A 21,526-nucleotide genomic window follows, 5' to 3' on the forward strand; every position below is an offset into this window, starting at 1 on the left:
CTACGTGTTTTGTTACAGCCAAAAGAGGGAACCATTCATTGGATTGCCAACTACTCTGCCATAAGCCGTAGGTCACCCCAAACTAAATCCTTTAAAGTACTTATTTAGTTTTCTGTGTATAATGTAGAGTTCTAGAAAATAAAGTTTAAAAGACAATGCAACTAAAAGTAACGAATTCCAACTACGGAATATTTATTTGAAAATTTAAATGTTAAATACTTACACCACAAAATCGACGCCAAATATGAGGTAGATTTACCGATTTGCCGGTATAATCACGAGTTTCCAAATACCGTGTCCCTTCCATCATGCTGGTACATCTCACCAAAATGAAAAAATAGCACATCAAGTCGTTTAAATGTAATATAACAATGTCATACCTACTAAATACTCAACTAAAATTGTAGATTCTGTAAACGAGACACACTTTTTTTACTATGTTGTTTTACCTAAATATTTCCGAATCGGTGTTGGTACTACAGTAGAACCCCGTTAATTCGAACCCCGATAATTCGAAAAAATGCGTAATTCGAAATTTTCGTCAAAAAAATTTCCACAGAAAAATTATTTCATACAAAAATTTTTTTAATTCGAAATTCGTTTATTCGTAATTCGAAAATTTATTTTTGTCTGCGCATGAAAATTTGTTCGTGTAATTCGAAAAAATTTGATTTTTGCGAAAATAAATCATAATATTTCGTAAATCTGAATCTAAAAGTCAGCCGTGGCGGTAAAACGCCGAAAAATGTATTTTTACATGGTTATACATCGTCCTAATTGTATTATTATTTTGTAAATCTGAATCGATTTACACTGGAATGTCGAATTTTTTCAAATTTATTTCGAATATCTGAGTTTGAAGGGCCGAGAAAATACGTTTTACGCGGATATATATATATGTTGTAGTTTTACAAGTTTACACCAAATATCTAAATTTAAAGGGTCGGCCGCGAAATTTCGATTTACGCGTAAATGTATCGTATATTTACGAATTTGTTTCGAATATTTGAATTTAAATGGCCCGCTGCGACGGAAATCGGCCGCAAAATCTTGATTTACGCGTAAATATATCGTATTTTTACGAATTTATTTCTAATATCTGAATTTTAAAGGGCCCGCCGCGACGGAAATCGTACGCGAAATTTCAATTTACGTGGAAATATACCGTATTTTTATTAACTTTACTTCGAATATCCGAGTTAAAAAATACGGCGCGACCGTAATCGGCCGAAAAATTTCGATTCACGCCGAAATATGACATATTTTTACGAATTTACTTCAAATATCTTAACTTAAAAGGCCGGCCGCGACGAAAAACTGCCGATAAAATTCGATTTACGCGGAAATATATCATATTTTTACGAATTTACATCAAATATCTGAATTTAAAGGGTCAGCCGCGACAGAAATCGGCCGCGCATTCTCGATTTACACGGAAATATATCGTATTTTTGCGAATTTATTTCGAATATCTGAATTTAAAGAGCCGGCCGCGACGGAATACGGCCGCGAATTCTCGTTTTACGCGGAAATATATCGTATTTTTACGAATTCAAATTCAGATATTTGAAATAAAGGGCCGGCCGCGACGGAAAATTACCGCGAAATCTCGATTTACACGGAAATATATCGTATTTTTACACTTTATTGCGAATATCTGAATTTAAAGGGCCCGCCGCTACGGTAATCGGCCGCGAAAATAAAGAAATAATTGGTATTAATACGAATTTACAACTAAAATACTACCCGGATTTGAAGAGGCGGCCGAGAAAATCGATTTTCGGCGTATTTTTTTTTTGTTTTTTTTTTTTTTAAATTTCGAATTACGTGGGAATTCGTTAATTCGAAATTTGATTTTTGATGTCCCGTGGATTTCGAATTAACGAGGTTCTACTGTACTGCCAACTAAATAATAATGATTTAAAATTAAACAGTAACTTTGTAAACATCACTTATGGGTAAATACTTAATGCCGACCGGGTTTCGCTACAACCGTAGCCTCATCAGGGCAGTATAATACTAAAAATCTAAAAATTAAATTAACATGTGTAGATATCACGGTAGGTGGACAGTCTGAGCTACAGTGGAAGAGGTAGGGATAGTTGGGAGATTGGGAGGCGAGTGTTCTTTGTCAATAGGGAACAATCTGAGTATAGGGCTTTTATTTAGGTTTATTTGGTTGTTGATGACTTTGCTATTGACGTTTATGGCTTTCCTTAACTCTAACGCTTCTAAGTTATCCAACCTAAGACCTATTCCGTTTTTATGTAATAGGCTGACGCCAGTATTTTTGTCGAACGTATGGTTTGTTGCTATGAGGTGATTTGCAAATTCGGAGAATCCATTACTGTTTAAGCATCTTAGGTGTTCTTTGACTCGCGTTTTGATATTACGCGCTGTTTTGCCTATGTAAAACGCGGGACAGTCACTACATTGCAGTGAGTAAATACCTGAGTGATTTAACCGATGTTCTTTGTCTTTAACGTTCATCAAAAATTTACCTATACTATTGTTAGTGTAAAACGCTGGTTTGATATCTGGTGGGAGGTTTTTTATGCTTTTTTGAGAGAAATTATCGATGTACAAAATTCTACGCCATTGTTGAGGTTGATTATTATTAGTTGATATATTATTATTATGAGGGGAGCTGTTAAATAGAAATTTGCTTGTCGATAATCTTTTTAATTTCTTGTTTAGGATGTTATTGACCATATTTGCATTATAGCCATTATTAATCGCGATTTGTTTAATCGTCGCTAATTCTAATAAGAAGTTGGAATTTGATAACGGGACGGTAACTAATCTATGGATCATGGAATGGAAAGCAGAATGTTTGTGGGAGATGGGATGGTTAGATGAATTATTAATAGTTGTATCAGTGTAAGTGGGTTTACGATAGATTTTAAATTCTATTTTATTGTTAATGATTGATAGGGTGAGATCTAAAAAGTTTAAGCTAGAATTAGTTCCTATTTCTATTGTGAATTTAATTTTTGTATGAAAAGAGTTTATTAGTTTTAGGAAGGAATCAAGTTGGCGCTCAGTACCTGTCCAGATACAGAAAACATCATCGACATATCTCTTCCACAATAACACATTCTTTAATAATGGCGATTTACAGTTAAAAATGTTATTCTCTAGATTGTCCATAAATATGTCGGCGATGAGGGGAGAAGTCGGAGCTCCCATTGCCAGGCCATCTGTTTGTTGATAAAAAAGTTCATTGTATTGGAAATAATTTTGACTTAGACAAACATTAAATAGGTGAGAAAGTTCCTTAGAGAAATTATTTGGTAGTTTTGAATTTTGTAATAATTTGAACAATATGCTTTTACTTTCATCTACGGGAATATTTGGAAATAAGTTAACAACATCAAATGAGACTAATTTTGAATTATTCGGAATATGTAGATTTTTCAGTTCATCAATCAAAGTGAATGAGTTCTTAATGGTGAATTTCGGAGCAAACACTTTAGAATTATTAAATACTTCAGTTATAAATGAAGCTGTTTTGAAATTCGGAGAATTACAACTTGACACGACCGGCCTAATAGGTTTGTCGTTTTTATGGATTTTTAAGAAACCATATAATTTAGGGGCCAATGGATTTTTTGTTAGAAATTTTACTTGTTGGTATGAATTGTCTTGAAAGATAGGGGATTTGCATGAATTCAAAGCACTTTTAATGTTATCTAGGTATTTGGTAGTGGGGTCTTTAGGTAGAATGTCAAATTTGTCCGTCTTAATAAAGTCTTGCACTTTGGAATTATAGTCACTTTTATTCATTATAATTATCGTGTTGCCTTTATCAGCCTTTGTTAAAATTAATTGTTCATCCTTTAATTTCTTCCTGATGTTCAGCATAATGGATGTTTCACGATTATAGTTGACTTTAAGTGTAGGAATGAGCTTTTTTATTGTTTCTGCACTTTTGTATAGAGGTGGTCCAGGTTTATTATATAACGCGGTCTCGATGTCCACTGCAACGTTTTCCACTGCACTAATGTAATTCTTTTTATTATAAACTAAGTTGTATTTTAAACCTTTAGATAACAGAGTCAGCTCGTTTGGTTGGAACTGAACTGATGAGAGATTCTGTAACCGGTCGAAGAACTGATGGGTATATTTTACTGGTTCATTGTTATTATTTTTATGTTGTGACAGATTAAGGTTAATTATTTTTTTCTTTATGATTTCACGTTTTTTGTAGGCCTTTATAGAGGCGAAGTTTCTAACTTTGTCGTCAAACAGATCCCATTCAACCGGGTGTAATTCGTTCACCAATTCTATGTGTAAAACTTTTAACGTTAATTTAATATTATTTCTCATTTTATATGCACTTTTTAGGTCTTCTTTTAACCATGCAATTTTAGCTTTAAATACAGATGTTTTTGAAATGTCCGGTTTATTGTTCATATTTTTAAACTTAGCGTTCAGATATTTAGGGAAAACTTTCATTTTAAGACACTGTTTGTAAAAGAATATATCCACACACGAAATTCTATATTTTACGGTAAATTTTTTATACATTTTTGCTTTAATAGCTGTACTTGCTAATATTATTTCTTATTTCTTAAAATCTATCGTAAACCCACTTACACTGATACAACTATTAATAATTCATCTAACCATCCCATCTCCCACAAACATTCTGCTTTCCATTCCATGATCGTTATCAAATTCCAACTTCTTATTAGAATTAGCGACGATTAAACAAATCGCGATTAATAATGGCTATAATGCAAATATGGTCAATAACATCCTAAACAAGAAATTAAAAAGATTATCGACAAGCAAATTTCTATTTAACAGCTCCCCTCATAATAATAATATATCAACTAATAATAATCAACCTCAACAATGGCGTAGAATTTTGTACATCGATAATTTCTCTCAAAAAAGCATAAAAAACCTCCCACCAGATATCAAACCAGCGTTTTACACTAACAATAGTATAGGTAAATTTTTGATGAACGTTAAAGACAAAGAACATCGGTTAAATCACTCAGGTATTTACTCACTGCAATGTAGTGACTGTCCCGCGTTTTACATAGGCAAAACAGCGCGTAATATCAAAACGCGAGTCAAAGAACACCTAAGATGCTTAAACAGTAATGGATTCTCCGAATTTGCAAATCACCTCATAGCAACAAACCATACGTTCGACAAAAATACTGGCGTCAGCCTATTACATAAAAACGGAATAGGTCTTAGGTTGGATAACTTAGAAGCGTTAGAGTTAAGGAAAGCCATAAACGTCAATAGCAAAGTCATCAACAACCAAATAAACCTAAATAAAAGCCCTATACTCAGATTGTTCCCTATTGACAAAGAACACTCGCCTCCCAATCTCCCAACTATCCCTACCTCTTCCACTGTAGCTCAGACTGTCCACCTACCGTGATATCTACACATGTTAATTTAATTTTTAGATTTTTAGTATTATACTGCCCTGATGAGGCTACGGTTGTAGCGAAACCCGGTCGGCATTAAGTATTTACCCATAAGTGATGTTTACAAAGTTACTGTTTAATTTTAAATTATAATGTCACATCACAAAGTAACCGCTTCATATGAAGAAATAATATTAGCAAGTACAGCTATTAAAGCAAAAATGTATAAAAAATTTACCGTAAAATATAGAATTTCGTGTGTGGATATATTCTTTTACAAACAGTGTCTTAAAATGAAAGTTTTCCCTAAATATCTGAACGCTAAGTTTAAAAATATGAACAATAAACCGGACATTTCAAAAACATCTGTATTTAAAGCTAAAATTGCATGGTTAAAAGAAGACCTAAAAAGTGCATATAAAATGAGAAATAATATTAAATTAACGTTAAAAGTTTTACACATAGAATTGGTGAACGAATTACACCCGGTTGAATGGGATCTGTTTGACGACAAAGTTAGAAACTTCGCCTCTATAAAGGCCTACAAAAAACGTGAAATCATAAACAAAAAACTAATTAACCTTAATCTGTCACAACATAAAAATAATAACAATGAACCAGTAAAATATACCCATCAGTTCTTCGACCGGTTACAGAATCTCTCATCAGTTCAGTTCCAACCAAACGAGCTGACTCTGTTATCTAAAGGTTTAAAATACAACTTAGTTTATAATAAAAAGAATTACATTAGTGCAGTGGAAAACGTTGCAGTGGACATCGAGACCGCGTTATATAATAAACCTGGACCACCTCTATACAAAAGTGCAGAAACAATAAAAAAGCTCATTCCTACACTTAAAGTCAACTATAATCGTGAAACATCCATTATGCTGAACATCAGGAAGAAATTAAAGGATGAACAATTAATTTTAACAAAGGCTGATAAAGGCAACACGATAATTATAATGAATAAAAGTGACTATAATTCCAAAGTGCAAGACTTTATTAAGACGGACAAATTTGACATTCTACCTAAAGACCCCACTACCAAATACCTAGATAACATTAAAAGTGCTTTGAATTCATGCAAATCCCCTATCTTTCAAGACAATTCATACCAACAAGTAAAATTTCTAACAAAAAATCCATTGGCCCCTAAATTATATGGTTTCTTAAAAATCCATAAAAACGACAAACCTATTAGGCCGGTCGTGTCAAGTTGTAATTCTCCGAATTTCAAAACAGCTTCATTTATAACTGAAGTATTTAATAATTCTAAAGTGTTTGCTCCGAAATTCACCATTAAGAACTCATTCACTTTGATTGATGAACTGAAAAATCTACATATTCCGAATAATTCAAAATTAGTCTCATTTGATGTTGTTAACTTATTTCCAAATATTCCCGTAGATGAAAGTAAAAGCATATTGTTCAAATTATTACAAAATTCAAAACTACCAAATAATTTCTCTAAGGAACTTTCTCACCTATTTAATGTTTGTCTAAGTCAAAATTATTTCCAATACAATGAACTTTTTTATCAACAAACAGATGGCCTGGCAATGGGAGCTCCGACTTCTCCCCTCATCGCCGACATATTTATGGACAATCTAGAGAATAACATTTTTAACTGTAAATCACCATTATTAAAGAATGTGTTATTGTGGAAGAGATATGTCGATGATGTTTTCTGTATCTGGACAGGTACTGAGCGCCAACTTGATTCCTTCCTAAAACTAATAAACTCTTTTCATACAAAAATTAAATTCACAATAGAAATAGGAACTAATTCTAGCTTAAACTTTTTAGATCTCACCCTATCAATCATTAACAATAAAATAGAATTTAAAATCTATCGTAAACCCACTTACACTGATACAACTATTAATAATTCATCTAACCATCCCATCTCCCACAAACATTCTGCTTTCCATTCCATGATCCATAGATTAGTTACCGTCCCGTTATCAAATTCCAACTTCTTATTAGAATTAGCGACGATTAAACAAATCGCGATTAATAATGGCTATAATGCAAATATGGTCAATAACATCCTAAACAAGAAATTAAAAAGATTATCGACAAGCAAATTTCTATTTAACAGCTCCCCTCATAATAATAATATATCAACTAATAATAATCAACCTCAACAATGGCGTAGAATTTTGTACATCGATAATTTCTCTCAAAAAAGCATAAAAAACCTCCCACCAGATATCAAACCAGCGTTTTACACTAACAATAGTATAGGTAAATTTTTGATGAACGTTAAAGACAAAGAACATCGGTTAAATCACTCAGGTATTTACTCACTGCAATGTAGTGACTGTCCCGCGTTTTACATAGGCAAAACAGCGCGTAATATCAAAACGCGAGTCAAAGAACACCTAAGATGCTTAAACAGTAATGGATTCTCCGAATTTGCAAATCACCTCATAGCAACAAACCATACGTTCGACAAAAATACTGGCGTCAGCCTATTACATAAAAACGGAATAGGTCTTAGGTTGGATAACTTAGAAGCGTTAGAGTTAAGGAAAGCCATAAACGTCAATAGCAAAGTCATCAACAACCAAATAAACCTAAATAAAAGCCCTATACTCAGATTGTTCCCTATTGACAAAGAACACTCGCCTCCCAATCTCCCAACTATCCCTACCTCTTCCACTGTAGCTCAGACTGTCCACCTACCGTGATATCTACACATGTTAATTTAATTTTTAGATTTTTAGTATTATACTGCCCTGATGAGGCTACGGTTGTAGCGAAACCCGGTCGGCATTAAGTATTTACCCATAAGTGATGTTTACAAAGTTACTGTTTAATTTTAAATTATAATGTCACATCACAAAGTAACCGCTTCATATGAAGAAAAAATAATAATGAGTTTTGACAGTTGAAAAATTCCGCTGGATCTATAACACGCTCTTAACAATTTTGTTTGTTATATTTTTCAGGCCCAGCTAGGTTGGTTTGGGAAACACTGCAAGAAAGTAAACCATTCCACGGGAACTCTGTCCTTCCTGGTGCCGTCATTCCTCAATGTGGCTCTGTACGAAGACGACCCCATCACTCGCATCGAGGTGGACAATGCCCGCCACATGCTGTATACTCTCAGCGAAAAGGGCTCCATCGAAGTGTACGATCTCGGGGCCAACGGTGACTCTATCAAGAAAATTATCAAATTGTCACAGTCTAAAATTGTGCACCTCGCTACTGATGTTGTAAAGTAAGTTATGTATTGTTAAGTTATTTTTATCACTTATTTTTCTCTCTTGTCTTTGTACTTTGCACACTGTTTATTCATGATTGTTAACCCGTCGTACGCAGAAGTCACAACAGTTGGGTTGCAAGTGGCTGTGCCCCGTAAGCGTTCATCACAACAGTTGTCTTCCGAACATGTATCAATGAAAAAGTGTCGCGTACAGGGGCACCTACCATCAATAAAAATGTATAGAGCACGCATAATTATGGAGGCAATTGAAATTCACGAACAATAATATTAATAGATACGATGAGGCTCAATAGTTCTTGGTGGCCGGCTGCACCAAAACTAAATGCAGAAAACCATTTAAAATAATACTGTAAATACCAGCTCAGAGGATTGGAGCTGGGAACATGGTATTGCATTTATTTATGTACATACATAAGCACACACTTCACTGCAATCTTCGAATACACATCTGCCCTAACGATGGATACTGTAATGCTGTCTGAAATGTTGGTTAAAGCAGGAGGTACAGTAGAACCTCGTTAATTCGAAATCCACGGGACATCAAAAATCAAATTTCGAATTAACGAATTCCCACGTAATTCGAAATTTTATGAAAAAAAAAAAAAAAAATACGCCGAAAATCGATTTTCTCGGCGGCCTCTTCAAATCCGGATGGTATTTTAGTTTTAAATTCGTATTAATACCAATTATTTCTTTATTTTCGCGTCCGATTACCGTAGCGGCGGGCCCTTTAAATTCAGATATTCACAATAAATTCGTAAAAATGCTGTATATTTACGCGTAAATCGAGATTTCGCTGCCGATTTCGGTCGCGGCCTACCCTTTAAATTGAGATATTCGTAAAAATACGATATATTTCCGCGTAAATCGAGATTTCGCGGTAATTTTCCGTCGCGGCCGGCCTTTTGTTTCAAATATCTGAATTTAAATTCGTAAAAATACAATCAATTTCCGCGTAAAACGAGAAATCGCGGCCGTATTCCGTCGCGGCCGGCTCTTTAAATTCAGATATTTGAAATAAATTCGCAAAAATACGATATATTTCCGCGTAAATCGAGATTTCGCGGTAATTTTCCGTCGCGGCCGGCCTTTTATTTCAAATATCTGAATTTAAATTCGTACAAATTCGATATATTTCCGCGTAAAACGAGAATTCGCGGCCGTATTCCGTCGCGGCCGGCTCTTTAAATTCAGATATTCGAAATAAATTCGCAAAAATACGATATATTTCCGTGTAAATCGAGAATGAGCGGCAGAGTTCCGTCGCGGCCGACCCTTTAAATTCAGATATTTGATGTAAATTCGTAAAAATATGATATATTTTCGCGTAAATCGAATTTTATCGGCAGTTTTTCGTCGCGGCCGGCCTTTTAAGTTCAGATATTTGAAGTAAATTCGTAAAAATATGTCATATTTCGGCGTGATTCGAAATTTTTCGCCCGATTTCCGTGGCGCCGTATTTTTTAATTCGGATATTCGAAAAAAGTTAGTAAAAATACGATATATTTCCGCGTAAATTGAAATTTCGCGTCCGATTTCCGTCGCGGCGGGCCCTTTAAAATTCAGATATTCGAAATAAATTCGTAAAAATACGATATATTTACGCGTAAATCGAGATTTCGCGGCCGATTTCCGTCGCAGCCGACCCTTTAAATTCAGATATTTGGTGTAAACTCGTAAAAATACGACATATATCCGCGTAAAACGTATTTTCTCGGCCCTTGAAACTCGGATATTTGAAATAAATTTGAAAAAGTATGACATTCCAGTATAAATCGATTCAGATTTACAAAATAATAATACTAATAAGGACGATGTATAACCACGTAAAAATACATTTTTCGGCATTTTACTGCCACGGCTGACTTTTAGATTCAGATTTACGAAATATTATGATTTATTTTCGGCGGAAATTTTTTTGGCGAAAATTTCGAATTACGCGTTTTTTCGAATTATCGGGGTTCGAATTAACGGGGTTCTACTGTAGCACAACACAGCATAATACCCCAAAAATATACCACTAATAATCGAAATAATAGAATTGAATTTTGTTCTCATTTGATTTTTAATACATGTAATTTGATGGTAAATATAGTTTTATTATGTAAGCGTGTAACACAGAATATTGATTCTATTAGCATACAAGTAAACTAAACTATGTATATAATAAATATTTTGTTTTCAGAACTCTAGAAGGAGCAAACTTCCGCCCTATCGTAGCCATATCACCCATAGAAGAGCGGGAATCTCGCTACTTGAACCTGGTGGCTATCACACAATGCGGTGTCCGTTTATACTTCTCTGCCGGATGTGTTCAGTAAGTTACTCTCGCCGAATTTTGGATAAAGCTCCGTCTGCAGGAAGAGTGAATTTATTATGTAGAACAGGCAGTCAGTCCTCTGATTTCTTCACTACAAATAATATTATCCTGTTTATTTGTAGGATGACGCAGAACGGTCCAATAAGCCAGCGACCGTGGTGTTTCACACTTCTCCATGTTCGCCTTCCTCCCGGCTTCGCTGCCAATGCCCCCATGATCAGGCCCAAACAAGTCCACACTGCCATATATAACAACGGTAAGATATTGTCTCGCCTCGAAGACCATCAATATTGATTGATGTCATGTACATCATTGATGCAATTCACAATTGCTAATTGATCGTTTTCTGGGACAATTAAGACTTCCTTGGAATTGGAATAATATGTATTTTGATTTGTTTCGTTTCGTATCGTTTCGCTGTGTGATTTGAACATTATCGAGCACTTTGGAATTCAGTTTCATCACTTAACAAAATTTTTTTACTTATAGTTGGATTACATCGCGATTGTTATGTAGTTACAGAAAGTAAAATTAAAAGATGATCACTGTATTGGAATACTGTAGATACTGTTTTTGTAGACTAGTGGACGAAGCAACTGAAGCGAAAATATTGACGGGCACGTTGATAATAATTGGCATTGATTGTTTCCGGACCCCTCTTATTTTTTCATTGCTGCTTTTCAAAACATATATTTATGTTTTAAATGATTGTTATAACAATTTTATAAGGCCAGAAGATTGAAGGCGACTGGCTAGGGACAATGCGGTGGAGGAGATATGCGGTGATGCTGAAAAGTATCATTTTATTGATTCTTTGATGCTTCCAAATGCAGTATGCAGTAACTTGGGGTGTACAAATTCTCACTGTATGAAAATGATTTTGTACAATTAAAAAAAAAATTCTTAATAATTTATGAATTTTTCATAAGGAAAATTTTTAATTTCTATTTTGTCAATTTAGCTACTGCAAAGGTGTTTTAAAATTTATTTATGATCCTGCCGCTGAGAAGTCCATTATAACCTCTTTTCTGTTAAATACTTTGTTTATGATAAAGCGAGAGACTACACGGGAGTTTTCGAAGAAGTAGTTGTTATTTTGTACGGTGGGGGTCAAAGGGTAACATCAAGGTCTGCGTGCCAATCTAGGACCACAGGTAAAAATACCTGGCCACCTTATCTATTCCACAGGAGAATTTGTTGACTACCAATACACACATCTCTGACTTTTATGTCCATCATATATTGCATGATTCTTTATCTTGCTTACTCCTTAACTTTTGCTTTCCAGGAACGGCCCTCATGATATCATCAGCCTCCGCCGACAGCGAGCTACTGTGGTGTCTCAGCGGCTCCCTGGGCACGGTGGGGGGCGCCGGGGGTCAGGGAGGCGCACGCGAGGAGGCAGCCTTGCTCCCGCTGGATGGACCGTGCTGGGCGCTCCGCAGGGCCATCCCGCCGGCCGTCACCAATCTGTCCCCCGCACTGCAACACGCTAGTGAGTTTACATTTTAAGGGCCATCTCAAAACATTTTTCGAAACTTTACGCCGATAGATGGTGTTATTTTCAATATCGTCTAATAAAACACTTTTAACACGTTATGCTTTATAATATTGAGATGAATTATTGGTTTGCGAACGTATATAAGTAATATTAATCTGTATAAATTTTTTATGGTACCTATAATTACATAATCGTAGAAAACGGCTGAAAAATACACAATTTCATTGCAAAAAATACGTACAAAAGACATTTCACGCAGCTCCGCGCGCGTTGGTACAGGAAATTTTTATTTACCCAACCAAAACCATTTGCGAAAAAGACTCCATTTCAAAAAATTTACGATGTTTCGCATGAGTATGAAAGAGACACGAGATAGAGGTTTGTTCAATTCACTAAACTAAATCAATGCCTGGGAAGATTAAATAATTTATAAAAGGAGCCGGCTAGGAACAACGGTATGTGTGCCGGGAGCTGGCGTTAACTGGACCTTTTTTTTAAGGCCGCTTTTGCTAAATGGACATAATCATACCAAGCGATGTAGGTATATACCTACATAGTAACCATGTATTCGCGCGTTTGCTTGCTCACAAATATTTCGCGAATAAGTCAAAAGGTTACACTTTTTCTTACATTTCTATGGGGCGCATTCATCAAACCAACGAAGTGGTTAGAATTGCCAGACGGAGAAACAAATTTGTCATATGCACAAGTCAGAAAGGGCTCTCGTAACCAGTGGCGGCCAGCTAATATGTGCTCCCGAGCGCCGAACAACCAACAAGATTTCCGACATGGCTAATCACAATACGAAACTCGGTTCGTTTATAATATCTCATTCAAAAGGTTTTTTTTTTATTTTTTTTTATAGTGAATACCTCACAAGAGTCCCAACTGCTCCCGTCTGGAGCCAGTGAGACTATGGCATCCCCAATTGGGGGATTGTGAGGCTGAAGGTAAGTGGGGAAGGGAAAGAGGAAGGTGGGGAAGTACCTGGCTATTCAGATCTAGTCACTAAACACGGCTAAAGCCATTTGGAGCAACGTTTCAATTCTGAATGGTGGTCTTACACCAGGGCGATACTGGTAGTATCTTCCACTCTGAACCTACTTATACCTACTTATTAGGCGCGCTTAACTTGCAGACCGACTTTGACTTGTGCCTATGTTCGTAGCAGTTCGTTTTCGATTGCGATCCAAAATTTAACTGCTTTGTCGCATATTCTGTGGAACAGTCGAAAGCGTGGATACTATTCTTTGCAAATAATACCTTATCATGGACGGCGTTCGGGGTTTTACCACCACATCAGAAGGAACGGTTTATTCAGTAGAAAGTTAAACTAAAACGCGTATGTTTTATATTATTGTCGATATCGTGGTTTCAATTTACCATCTGCTATTTTTCAGCGAATGTTCCGCTTCTTCGATACAAGCATACATGATAAAACTTGTCATTAAGAGATGAGTGATGGTCAGATTACTCATTATCAGTTTAGTCAGTACTCGCCGTTGCCGGGTACGGGCATTATCTGTTGAATTTAAAACTTTTCTTACTCTGCGAAAGTTTTGATATTTAATTGCAGGTTATATCGATCTTGTATATCAATTATTAATAAGGCATATCAATTGCAGGTTGTACTAATTTATGATTACTTTTGTGTTTGTTCAAAGTATAAATTAAGAATGAGTTTGAATGTGGAATACATTAAAAACAATAGGTCGAGTTTTGAAAACAAAGTGATAATAAAAAAATGCCGTTCCACCTAAAACCTGAACTAATAATAAAACAAGAGTGAAAATCTGGATCGAAGAAGTTTACTCGATCATTTAACAAAACATTGTATAACAAAGCTTCGTAGCTCTGTGCATGTGATCAATTCAATAGTTTATTTTGTTTTCCGTGTTTAATTTACGATGTTATAGGTATCTACCTTTATTTAATTTATTTTATGACTTAATGTTTTAATCCAGTGAACCCCCACATATTTTGACCACCGGCCGCCACTGCTCGTAACATCATAACATCATCTCGCATATAAATAATATAGGCATTGTTTTGAAATCAGCTCGCCACGTGCGTCGTAATATATGAGTGTCCACAAAGACGATGCCTACAGTGTGCATATGAAGTCGCCTTTTCACATTAAAAAACTTTTTGTATTTTGTAAATGGGTATATTTTATTTTCACAAATGACAAACATGTCATGTTAATAATAGTAAATCCTTTATAAGGCAGAAAGGTGATTGAAAAAAAAACTTTTTGTACAAATATCTTATACACGGTGTCCATAAACTAGTTGTAAAACTGCCATCACAGTAAGCGGAAAGCGTTGCCTGGGTCGTGATGGAGGAATTATCCAGCTGTGGAATTGAACTCACGATGCCTGGCGGGAACGACGATAGTAAAAGATTTTTTATTTACTTATTTATTTATTTTTTATTCTTTTCACATATTCTGTCCATATTTCTTTTTTTTGTAAGATCCTTTTTCTTTCAATGTTTGTTTTAATATTTTGTCCGATAGCTTGAATTGGTCTACTTTGTCCAATTAATTCATCATCTTTCTCACAGAGAAGCAGTCCTGGATTTATCCTCCTGGGTCTCGTCATTCGAACACTTGTTTTCTTTATTTCCGCGCCAGTGTTTGTGGGAACTAAAAGATATAATATAAAGGCATTAAAGGAGTATAATTTTTGAGCAACATTAAATATGAATCACCCTATACCAAACGAGCGACATGGGTCATAAAATAACAAGCGTGATGGTTAGTTAGTTAGGTAGGTACCGAGAAAATATTTAAAAAATAATAAAATATTTTGAAATAATTTCATAATACTTACCTGTATTCCGATTCGCCGTGCTGACGTTTCATCCCGTTCGCACTTAGTCTTGGATTCACTCTTTTCCCGGAATACTGATGATTCTTATAAAGGGCACGCCTCATTTTTATGGAATAACAATGCTGTACAAAATCGAAAAAAGTCACTTCAAACCGCGGCAGACAATGACTGTAGAATGAATGAATGAGAGAATGTGAATTGGCGGGCGTCTAGCTAGTGATAGTTACAGATTTAAGAAAGTTCTAAATAATTACAACCGCTCTCACTATAATTATTATACAGTTAATTTTGCCTTTTTTACTGCGTGCCAAAACCGCAAATGTTCCTTGCGACGAGTAATACTGGAACATTCGTAAAAAAGCAAAACGAACATTCTATCAGAATAACAAATCAAGCCGCGCAAATTGACATTTTTACTACAAATTTACTGACCACTTTAACACCGTAGGAATGGGCTAATAGCGTGCGCGTGAAACATATGGCTCGCACATATGTTTGTCTCCTTCTAACACGGATTCGGGCATTTCGGCTGGCGGTGCCCGCATAAAATAATTACTTTTGTTAATTTAATTACTTGGTTATTATAAGTGATAGAACAGTGAAATTTTCGTTCGCGATAAACTCATTAGGAGTATTATTTTTCGGTACTAAAATAAATAAAATATTATCTGTAGTTTTCAAATGTGGCTGAAAAGTAGATTGTATGGGAATTGTCACATCTGTTTCACCTTAATAAGATTTTACAATTTACTCACCGCACTAAACTGTCACTTTGTATTTTGCGTTGCTCTACTTATGTTTTGATAGTATGAGTGTCACTCACTGAAGTCTTCATGTGTTCATATTAAACTGAATTAGTTTGAAATTGTTGTGTTCGCACAAACAGTCTCCAACTCGTGTTGTAAGGAGTTTTATAAATAATAGGTTCTTTAATATTAATCAGCGATTTATTAATACTTCGCGTATTATAATGGTGACTTGTTAGTCGACCTAGCTAGAAGCTTGCTAATTGGAATCTGGGCCAGTGAGATTATCTGAGAGCCTTCGCACGGTCCATGGCGACAACTGTCCACTGGCTCCATCTTGCGGACTTCCCCGCAAGCTCTATGCACTGCCATCTGTGCGTGCATCTACAAAGCTTCCTAACAGAAGTTAAGTTAAATAATATTAATGATCATTCCCATTCATAGTTTGATTGCACAAGGAAACCATAATTGCCAAGTTATTACGCAAAATGTTCCAATGCCCGCAAGTCGGAAGGAGAAGAAGGAGTCAAGTAAAAGAATATAACTACAATTTGGTCATCTGTCATTATTTTATGATATTTGCACTAGGTTTGAAGATATCTAGTAGAAGATTTGAAGAAACCTAGTGCAAACATCATAAAATAACCCTATGAGTCATCGTTTGGGAATAACTAACATAAAGACCTTCAGTCAAATTTAAACATTACAGTAATTGGGGAAACTTTACTGGGGTATTAACCATTAATAATTTCTAACATTTTACTCAGAAATCAATTAAGAAATCAGTAATTGAAATTAAAATACCTATCTAGAAATAATATAAATGTATCGTCTGTAAGTGGGCTACCCACGGTTTGATAATGCCTTCAGAGGGCGAAACAGCTGTCACGCGTAATAATAATTACACAGCAGAACTTGTTTAAAAATAAACTGTTTTTATAAACCCAATAAAAATATTATTGAATATATAAAAAATTAAAATTAAAATGGAGTTCTACCAATTAAACTTGATAACAATAAATAAATAACATGAACATCATTGAAAGAGTCCGATAACTCATTTTTGAAGTGTATTAAATTAAGACTTGGAAATCCTTTAGAATCGATAGATTATGATTTTTTTATTACCTTCATTGAAATTGTTAAAGCAAATAATCCTATAGTATTAATAATTCATCCAACTCCAGTGAAATAGTGGCAATTTCAACAACTCTAGCCGCTAGACGGAGCTAGTGTAGCATGTTATTCCTTTCAATGGAGGCAAATTCAAATTATTTAGTATTTGATGACGGTGTTTTGCGCTTTCTAATATGTATTTTACGCTTTCTGATTGGTATTTTGATAAAACAAATATTAATATGTTTAAAAAAGTGGTTCAGTTTACGAACAAACAGCAAAAACACCCCCAAGTCGTTTTTCAAGATGACAGGTTATAGATTGTGAAATGATTTCTTGAAATCCTAGCAAATAAAATGTTCTTGATTATGTAAAACATGGATTAAACCATGAAAATATAATTAAAAAAAATGTTTAGGTTAGTTCAGCAAAGCTGTATTAGTTCCATGTAACATTCTGTGTTCATGTTGATGTTATAATCATCGTCAATGTTGATTTTCAAAACAAATTGTTGTTTTTTTTTTATGTAACACCTCACAAGAGCGCCCCTGTCTGTACAGTGTAAAGGCAGGAAAGCTATGTCGCCACTCGGTTGGGCAGCCTTGTGAGGCGGGTTAAGGTAGGGGCTGTGGGAAAGGATTTATTAATGGGAGTCTTGAATAGGCCCGGATTATATGAAGGAGGAAAAACAGAATTCTGTATATGTGTTGAATTATCGAATATATTGATATATAATATTAATAAATTACAAGTTTTATTATTAAATATATCGATATCGTTTTATAAAATTTCTCACAATTATATAAGTATTTTATTACCTTTCTAAACCGTCAAAGACAGAGTTAGTAACCACATTAATATTTTTTCAATGTATGAGGAAAAAAAGCAGTAAGGTCGTATGTGGGATATCTAATATAAAAAAAACAGTAAGGTTGTATGTGGGATATCTAATATAAAAAAGCAGTAAGGTCGTATGTGGGATATCTAATATAAAAAAAACAGTAAGGTTGTATGTGGGATATCTAATATAAAAAAAAGCAGTAAGGTCGTATGTGGGATATCTAATATAAAAAAAACAGCAAGGTCGTATGTGGGATATCTATTATAAAAAAAAGCAGTAAGGTCGTATGTGGGATATCTAATATAAAAAAAGCAGTAAGGTCGTATGAGGGATATCTAATATAAAAAAAGCAGTAAGGTCGTATGAGGGATATCTAATATAAAAAAAGCAGTAAGGTCGTATGTGGGATATCTAATATAAAAAAAGCAGTAAGGTCGTATGTGGGATATCTAATATAAAAAAAGCAGTAAGGTCGTATGAGGGATATCTAATATAAAAAAAGCAGTAAGGTCGTATGTGGGATATCTAATATAAAAAAAGCAGTAAGGTCGTATGTGGGATATCTAATATAAAAAAAGCAGTAAGGTCGTATGTGGGATATCTAAAATAAAATAAAAATTCGACTTCTATAATTTATTAACGTAAAATAAAGAATATAATTTCATATTAAATGAAAAAACACACTTTGTAATACACCACTTTTATTTTTGAATTAACAAAGATCGCCAACCGGGTTTCGCTTTTCCCGAGCTTCGTCAGGGCTTATCATTAACTAAAGATACATACACTGATATTACCATTCACAATTCATCCCACAATCCTATATCCCACAACCATTCAGCTTTTCATTCCATGCCGTTAATTCCAAATAATTTTTTTTTTTTTTTAAAGAAAGACAAACATTCCCGGGTTACGAATAACCCAACAATGTTTGAAAATCTCCTACTACCATCACAGAAAGCCGAAAATGTTGCTTGTGTTGTGATGGAGGACTTAGCCAGCCGAGGAATCGAACACGCGACGCTCGGGTGAGACCCAAGCGCTATGCCCACTCAACCACTGACCGGTCAAATGAAATATATATTCAATAATTGTGCAAACCTTGCTGGTACCAAAATAGGTTGTCACGTGGTTGCCTCTTTAGGGCAGGTCTATTTATTCTGATACCAGTGGGATAAAAGGAAGAAGTTGACAAATAAATAATATGATATTCCGGTCGATAACTACCTTGAATATATTGATTGTTGCAGGCGAACCGTCAGTGGCCTCCCAGCACATGTGCGGCCCCATCAGGTGGGTGGTGTTGACGGGGTCGGGAGCACACATGGTGCAGCAGCTGCAGCCCGTGGACCTGCTCCGCCAGTTGCTCATAGACAGCCAGGGGGCTGACTCTCCGCAGGTCAAGGCTTTCTTCCAGGTGAGAATATACTCTTCAAATTTGTTGTCTGGGTACTTTGGTATGTATGGTTCCATAAAACAGAACAATGAATAAAGAACTCAAAAACAACAAACCTAACCCAACCTATCAGTGTATCTTGTTCTATTTCATCACTGTTCTGTTTTATCCGGTTACCGGTATGTTTGTAGAAATGATGAGTGATCAGTAGAGGTACCGTAAACTTGGGTAACTTTGATCAATTTTTAACATTGAAACTAAATAAATTTTTTTGTAAAATCTATCTAAAAAAATATTCAATAGACACTGATATGCTTTACAAGATAAATGGCACTAAACTATTATAATCACTGAGTAATTTATAAACTGTATTTAAATTATTTTTTCTGTCTGAAAATATCAACAACAAAAAAACAGCTAAATTACTAACCAACTAATTTGACACTTATTTTCGAAGCGTCATTGTATTCAAGTTGCCTGAAAAAAAACATTGTTTTTTTTTTGTATAAGGCAATTCACTCTAAAAAGAGTGCTTTATGAACAAAAAACATTGACAAGAAGTGAGAAATTTCTGAGTAGTAGCGAGAATTATGCAGATATCTGCAACGATCAAAGTCACCCCAAATTGTGGTACCTAAGTCTGTAGAAATGACATTACATTTGTAAGGGAGAGTGTTCCTTTGATGACTGATTGTTAGTAAGATACAGAGAAGTGGTGAGAGAAGGTGAAAGACACTACGTTTATGTACAACTTCCAGATGCAGCGTGAAGAACAAGCTTGTGCCACCTGCCTGGTGCTGGCCTGCGGAGGCGGGGCCCAGGAATACATTGCCGAGGCGGCCACCAGAGCCTACTTCCTCTACGGAGGGCAGCCCGCCTTGCTGTCTGCTAATGTCACGCAATACCCTGGTGAGGATCACTTTCAATTGTAATAATATTCTGCTTTATGTATTTTTATTATTTGTTCAATCATAGAATATTTTTCTATTCTTTATTTTCCCAGTATTTCAGTGGAAGCTTTCAGCACCATGCAGTAGTAGCAGTAATCAGAAAGAACAAACATTTTGTATGTGGTTGAATTACGGGAGGTTTGTTTTTATGACTTGGGTTTTTGTGATTTAAACCCATATTCCACAGGGAAATGCAAGTATCCGATACTAATGTTGTGTACTCATGTTGCAAACAACTTGTCGCACACAGTCCGTATATGTCGCTGCTGGAATCACGGGATCCGCGTCGCTACCAATCATTGATGAATTCTCAAAACGTTAAAACTAGAATGCTTTCATAAACTGACTAACAAACAAACAGTTGCTGTAGCTATCATTTTTATATATTGTATATGTCATTCCAACATTATCCTGTTGACTATTTTGTTCCTAGCATTGATGCACATGCATTCTTACAAAATGTCTGAATCAAGTGACGCCATGTTTTAAGTCTCAATGACGCGAATGGGAACAACCTTGACCGGGCTGGTCGCAGGAGACTGGTGTCACCGACAAGTTTTCCAAAATAATGTGCTGATTCAGAAATATGTAAATAAATTTGCTCTAAGATTGGGAACCACCACAACGTGGAAGCCTTTCCTATTCTAATAAGCAATGCAACGACAATATGAATGATTTTTTGCCGTTTCTAGGTTCCCCGCACTTCTCCCCCCGCCAGGTGTCCACGCCCATGGTGGGGCGCAGTGCGTTGGCCGTGCACCAGTCGCTGCAGGCAGCCGTGTCGCCGGCTCCGGAGCCCGAGGCTCCCGCCGCACACGCGCGCTTCAGTGCCAAGCACGAGGGTCTCTACCTCTACGTGGGCCGGGTGCTGCGCCCCCTCTGGCAGCTCAAGTGTGTCACCAAGAGCACGGTGGACGGAAAGGACTTCGTAAGTGCCAGAAAATTTAATTCACTCGGTTGTAGACCTTTACGGTGCTTTTCTCTTTTTCAAAGTTTACCTTGATCTTCTAGATTGGCTATGATCAGGACAATCTTCACCATGTGAACTGCAGCCCAGAACTCAATTTGTACTAGTCACCTAGATTTCAAAGCCAAGAGGTGTGGCTTCTTCCTCTAGTAAATTTTCACCCAATCTTCCCCTGAATTATTGTTATTAGTTGGGTAGTCTTTATTTTTCATTTAATTTAGAACTTC

At 35.6% G+C, this 21,526-nt stretch overlaps 1 protein-coding gene across 1 annotated transcript in view; it reads left to right on the forward strand.

Moving 5' to 3' along the window:
• Positions 1–21,526, forward strand: part of Nup154 (nuclear pore complex protein Nup154) — a 41,038-nt gene that overhangs the window by 5,892 nt on the left and 13,620 nt on the right. Inside the window, exons 6-12 of the mRNA XM_089634736.1 lie at positions 8,351–8,622; positions 10,814–10,945; positions 11,071–11,204; positions 12,237–12,443; positions 19,237–19,403; positions 20,141–20,291; positions 21,025–21,260. Coding sequence (XP_089490862.1) covers positions 8,351–8,622; positions 10,814–10,945; positions 11,071–11,204; positions 12,237–12,443; positions 19,237–19,403; positions 20,141–20,291; positions 21,025–21,260 — 1,299 coding nt within the window. The remainder of the gene's footprint in view (positions 1–8,350; positions 8,623–10,813; positions 10,946–11,070; positions 11,205–12,236; positions 12,444–19,236; positions 19,404–20,140; positions 20,292–21,024; positions 21,261–21,526) is intronic.

The sequence above is a fragment of the Hesperophylax consimilis genome, chromosome 8 (genome assembly GCF_061612785.1).
Source record: "Hesperophylax consimilis isolate HC1 chromosome 8, BYU_Hcon_1.0, whole genome shotgun sequence".
NCBI lineage: Eukaryota > Metazoa > Arthropoda > Insecta > Trichoptera > Limnephilidae > Hesperophylax > Hesperophylax consimilis.